At 39.5% G+C, this 6,291-nt stretch overlaps 2 protein-coding genes across 2 annotated transcripts; both read right to left on the bottom strand.

Annotated features, from left to right (window-relative positions):
* Positions 1-535: 535 nt before the first annotated feature.
* On the bottom strand, positions 536-1,492 carry LOC147498234 (uncharacterized). Its single transcript, XM_086563187.1, has one exon. It carries the CDS (start codon positions 1,490-1,492, stop codon positions 536-538), a length of 957 nt encoding a protein of 318 aa, XP_086419313.1.
* A 175-nt stretch (positions 1,493-1,667) lies between these two features.
* LOC147498233 (uncharacterized) lies at positions 1,668-2,243 on the bottom strand. The gene has a single exon (XM_086563186.1). The coding sequence runs from the start codon at positions 2,241-2,243 to the stop codon at positions 1,668-1,670; it is 576 nt and encodes a 191-aa protein (XP_086419312.1).
* Between the last annotated feature and the right edge of the window lie 4,048 nt (positions 2,244-6,291).

Below are 6,291 nucleotides of genomic sequence, written 5' to 3'. Positions count from 1 at the left end.
TTTTTTTTTTTTTTTTTTTTTAAGAAATTAAGCTGAGGTTTAGGCAGACCTCCACCTGGATTGATTAACCTTTTCTTACATACCTTTGTCCCCTCGCATCTTCATTTACAATTCTCTGCAATACATAATCTAATGGAGGGACAAATTGAATGGAAAGATTACAACTACCCTGTTTTAGAGATGCTAGATAATCGCGCTCTTTTTTACTTCTCTGTACACATCGCGAGCAGGGAGACAAATTGAAACTTGTCCTTTTTCGATAAATGGCTTCGAATATCCCAACAATACCAAGGTGGCTTCTCCGGTTTATTGATAGCCTTCTTGCCCCTCAAGGAATCCGTTTCCAACTCTACTTCCTTATATCCCTCTGACAGGCATCTCTGTAGACAAACATCGATAGCTTTTAGTTCTTGAAAGAGCACTGAATGCATTCCTCCACCTCCACTAAAACAAGCTAGCACGCTGCCATCTTGATTCCTTATCATACCGCCATACCCGCCCATTAAAACTCAAGCGCCCATCAAAGCATTTGCCTTTACACGATTTCGGGTTGGGGAGTCCAAAGAACATCCATGTACCTTGAAGCCTTCAATTGAATATCTATATTCAACCGGTGGAACAGGTTCCTAGCTATGATGGACTCTTTAATTTCCGGTTTCAGAACTTGCAAGTAGTTTCGTAACTCACATACCATCTTGTCGAATAGCATCCCAGCTGATTTAAAACTTTGCCTGAATCTTCGAGAGTTTCTTTCCTTCCATATACTATCAACAGCTGCACAAAAGAATACTTTGTAGATTTCCCCCACCTCCGCATTCTTACAGAGTCTTTGGATTAAGGACCATTCTCTGTTAGCTGTTCTATTATCCGTAACTATACCCAAAGAATTGCTTGACTCGTAATAATCTCCCCTCGAGTAAGAGCACTCAAAGAACAGGTGTTTAGAGAACTCTCTGCTGTTACTACAGAGACAACAGACTGAAGAAGAAATGATTTTTCTTTGTACCAACCTGTCTTGAGTAGGAATGCTATTTGAGAACAGTTGCCATGTAGTGAATGAATGTCTTGGCAGTACCCATTGTCCCCACACCAATTTATGCCATCCTTTCTTTTCTCTCCTCGGAGTTAGAGCATCGTAGGCACTATGTGATGTGAAAAGACCACTCGGATGTGGCGTCCATACTATTTTATCAACTGACAGATGCTGGTTTATCTCCACTTTCCTAATTGTTTCTCTCAGCGATATAGATTGTAACCTATGAACTTCTCCATTCCACCTCCTATTTTCAATGATGGCACTCAATTTTGTGTCATCAGGGAAATCCCACTCGGCTTTTGCTTCTTCATCTTCTATCAATGGTGATCGATCACACCATATATCATGCCACAATAGGATATCATTCCCATTTGCGATGGTGTATTTTATGAATTTTTTGGCCACTGCTCGTGTCTTTAGAATACTACGCCATGTCCACGAGCAATCTTGTGGCATCTTCATAGTCCAAAAGTGACTTGACTTGATATGTTGCTTCCACATCCAATCAACCCATATGGTGTCTTCTTTATTCACCAATCTAAAAATCAAACCACAATACGCTTTTCAATATTCCATCTATGTAAGTTTATAAATCCTAACCCACTGTTTTTTTTTGGGTGACACACCGTGCTCAACTTGCTTGATGATAGCCTTTCTGGGTAGAGCTTCCAGCCCATAAGAACTTGGCACATATCCTTTCAACTTGCTCCAGAACAGTCTTGGGTAAAATGAACGTTCTAGCCCAAAAGGTATGAAAAGATAACAACACTGATTGGATTAGTTGTACTATTCCTGAATGAGAACGCAATCTCGATTTCCAGTTCGTAATCTTACTAGTTATCTTCTCCACAAGAGGCTGACATTCCCTTATACCTAACCGAGCCAAGATGAGTGGTAAACCAAGATATCTCACTGGTGGTTTAACTAACTCCACCCCCATGATAGAGGCCAAGGATACAGAATCTTGCTCATTTAGCCCTCCAGCTAAGAGAGTTGTCTTGTCCTTATTGATCTGTAACCTTGTAGCTTTTCCAAACATATCAAGAGATTCCTTGACTGCTTGGACAGAGGAAGACTCCCCTTTACAGAACATAAGAACATCATCAGCAAATGCCAAATGGGACAGCTTCACCTGCTTGCATTTTGAATGATATTGTATGGCTTTTTCCTCGAACTTTTGCTTGAGTATACAACTGAGAATCTCCATGACAAGCACAAAGATATATGGAGATAAGGGATCTCCTTTGACTTAACTCCTCGTTTTCCAAAGAAAGAAGCCTTACGGTGAGCCATTTATCAATACCGAAAGTAGGAAGGAGTTGATATACACATTTCAATCCATTTACATATGTTAGGAGGGAATCTAAAAATCTTTAACATGGATTTGATAGCCTCCCAACTGACCATGTCATATGCCTTCCTGATGTCCACCTTGATGGTATATCTCGGAGTACCATTCATCCTTTCATAACCCCTGAGTAGCTCGTGTGAAAGGAGAATGTTATCTTAGATTGATCTGCCAAGAATAAAAGCAGATTGATTAGTCCGCACTAATTCATTGATAACAAGCTTTAGCCTATTTGAAATGACTTTAGAAAGGCATTTGTATGTAGTGTTACACAGTGCTATAGGCCTGAAATCCTCAACCTTTGAGGGATTGTTGACTTTTGGTATAAGACATAGAAAAGTCGCATTAACACCTCTAGGAAATCTACAATAAGCAAACGCATTTGAAATAGCAGCAATGAAGTCATGACCAACAATAGACCAGCATCTCTTGAAGAAAAATGGAGTGAAGCCATCTGGTCCCGGTGTTTTGTTGTCCTTCATTTCGAAAAGCGTTGCTTTGATTTCCTCTGCTGTGATCTCTTTATCAAGAATAAGTTTCATCTGATCAGTTACTTTGCCTCTAACTTGCAAATTATTAAAAAACTCCTCATCATAGATCTCGCCCGCATCTGCTCCAAGCAATTCAGTGTAGTAATCCAAGATGGACTTGATAATGTTTTGTCGATTGAAAGGATTTCCGCCTTGTGTATCCTTCCGGACCCGGATACCTTTTTCGCTTTTTTTTTCTTCAAGAGATTTGAAGAAAAAGGCTGTACAGTTATCACCTTCAAGCATCCAATCACTATCTTGCTTTCCCTTGATCTTAGAAAACTCTATGCGTGCTAGTTCACTATACCTCTGCAAAGCCTCTTTCTCTTTCTGTCCTAGGTATGGATCCATCGGAGCATTATGGATTAGCCTCTGTATGTCATACAATCTTTCTCTTGCTTGCGTTACCCTTCCATGAATATCAGAGAAGTTACTACGTGCCCATGGCTTAACTCTCACTTTGAGCATTTTCAGTTTTTGCATCAGCACATACATAGGGTTAGTAAGGATCTCAACATTCCAAACTTCCTGAAAAATATTCTGGAACTCCTCTTGTTCTACCCAGTAGTTCTTAAATCGAAAAGGTGTTGCCTTGCTACTGAATTCATTCCATTGGAGTAATATAGGTGAATGATCGGATACTCCTTGAGGTAAAAATTCAACCTTAGAATTCGAGAGAACATCATTCCAGTGACTATTAACTAAGCACCTGTCAATCTTGGACATGATTCTACCTTTTCCTTCCACTTTATTGTTCCAAGTGTGGAAGAATCCATTATAGCTCAAATTTGATAATCCTGATATTTGCAAGCAATCCACAAAGTCCTCTGCTTCACTGGGATGCATAGGCCTTCCCCCCACTCTCTCATGAGCTTTTGTTATATTGTTAAAATCCCCTACTACACACCACGGTATATTAGCTGAATTATGAATAGTCACAAGATCTTGCCAAAGCTCTAATCTGAGAGACTTCACATTTCTAGCATATACAACTGTTAAAAGGATCTCTTCATTAGAAGGCTTGAACCTTACTCTGCAATGGATAAATTGATTAGTGTTTTGTAGCTTGCTGATGTCTATCTTGTATGAATTCCAACAAATCCATATACGCCCTGTAGGATCCTTCCCATAGTTATTTGTATGCTCCCAAAATGGACAACAAATGTTTCTAAGAAAATCATACTTATTCAGCCTCACTTTAGTTTCCAATAAACAAAAAACACTAAGTTTCTTATCCAATCGAAACTTGTTTATTTCTCTTGCTTTCTCTACCTCATTCGCGCCTCTAACATTCCAAAAGCACATGGGTGTACTCATCGATGTCCCTTGTTTTTGGAGCCTCTAGGTCTGCCCCTCCCTTTCTTGCTGCTGGTTTTACTTTTTGCGGCTACTGCTTTCTGTTTACTGTTATAGAAATTGCTTCCCTCTCCACACTATTTACCCGATCTTGTAACAATTCCCAATGGTCTCACAGGATCTGGGGTACTAGGGACATGCACTTCCTCTTCTACCTCCGTGATACGATCATGAAAGTATTCTGTTTCCTTGTCAGAGCATTCCTCCACTGAATTCTCTTCTACTTCTTCTCTATTTGTTATGAGATGAAATCTCGTTTCCATATTATACCTCATAAGTCCGTCTTCTTCCATTCTAGCATTAAATATCTCATCCGACATTTGTTCATGAGGAACAATTGCCAGTATATTCTCCTCTTCATTTCCATTCTCTAATGCATCCATAGTCGTAAATGCTTCGGCTTCATCTACCCCACAAGCACTAGGACTTCCCTCAGGTACCTTTGGGTTGGGGCCAGCAAGTGGCTCCCTTACTGGTGTCGGTTCCTGCCTGATTTCCATTCTCACCTCTGCTGTGGGTAGAACATTTATAGGCTTCCAGACAGTTTCTCTATTCCTTCTTTTTAATCTTCTTTTTTGGCTCTTAGACAGTCTAACACCTTCCCCTTGTGTTTCAGATACCATTGGTTCCTTTCCTGTAACATTGCACTGAGTTGTTCCTACTGATTTCTCTTGATCCACTGTGTTTTGTTCCTTATTCTTAGTACCTTGTCTACACTCTGCCACTAAATGCCCGACTATGTTGTACTGATTACAAAACTTTGGGATATTACCATACTGAATTTTTTGCCAAAACTCAATACCCAGTTCTGGCACTTCAACAGATATATAGTCTAGAAGAGGCTTTGACAAATCTATGTCTACCAGCACACTGGCATAATAACCGTTAGTTCTTTCTAGAGAATTCACATCCACTCGAATAGGACATCCAAGCCCTCGTCCCATGCACATAAGAATATCTACTTCCCAGTACTCAGAAGGTAAACCTGGAAATTTAACCCACACTAAACCAGTTGTTTGTCTGTGAGTATCTATATTAAAATTTGGAGTCCACTTAATAAATCTTGCCAGCTTACCTTGTACATACCAAGGACCACTGAAATACATCTTGTTAAGCTCCTCCTCAGTAGTGAAACGGAAAATGATGAATCCTTTACCCAGAGGTGAAATCTTTACTGTTCCTTCAAGACCCCAAATCATTTCGGCTACCGATCTGATTGTATCAATGTTCACTATATTGGTATCCATTCTTGTAATCAGAGTAAACTTACAAGAATCAATACCTCTTTCCAAAGCTGCTAAAGGAATCTTAATGGCAGGTTTGTCATCCTTTCTTGTAGGAATAGGAAGAGAAGCAACGTCAACAGTTTGTTTCATCCGTCCTTTTGTTTTGCTGGCATAAGTCTCTTTGTTTGTATTATCATCACCACTATTTCTACACTCCTTTTGCCTGGATGTTTCTGCATCATTGCGATTAGGGAAGGTGACATGGTGTCTATCCATTCCAAACCCCAAGGGAACAGAACCCATAAAGACTTCTGCGAAGAAATGAATTTAGAACCAAGACAGTCAGAAAACTAAAGAGAACAAGAGTGAGCAAATCTCACTACAGAAAGCAACTCCCTCTTTGGAACTCTCACTTTTGAAAGTGAAGGATTTTACCCAAAGTCTGAGTACACACGAAGAACAAACGGAGATTGAAAATCAAGCTTTTAAGAACTCTCACTGTAATCAGTGAAGGATTTTACCAAAAAAAGAATGAACTTTGAGAGCTGAAGAGATAGAGTTCGCCCACCAAACTTTTCTAACTAAAAGCGGCAAAAATTTGGAGTCCTGGATCATAAATGCAACTTAAGTTACTTCACACCCTATCGCCCAACAGTTGGTCCCCATTTTCACTCCAAAAATTAGTGAAGTTATTTTGTGGTTTTTTATGTTTTTTGCTAGACTAATTACTCTTAAGAATATAAGGAAAAAATTGTTGGTTTATATTATATAGTATATTTCATAATTACTTGTTTC

The sequence above is a fragment of the Coptis chinensis genome, chromosome 5 (assembly GCF_015680905.1).
Source record: "Coptis chinensis isolate HL-2020 chromosome 5, ASM1568090v1, whole genome shotgun sequence".
Lineage (NCBI taxonomy): Eukaryota > Viridiplantae > Streptophyta > Magnoliopsida > Ranunculales > Ranunculaceae > Coptis > Coptis chinensis.
The sequence above is the reverse complement of the archived record's forward strand: the minus strand, read 5'-3'. Positions and strand labels throughout refer to the sequence as shown.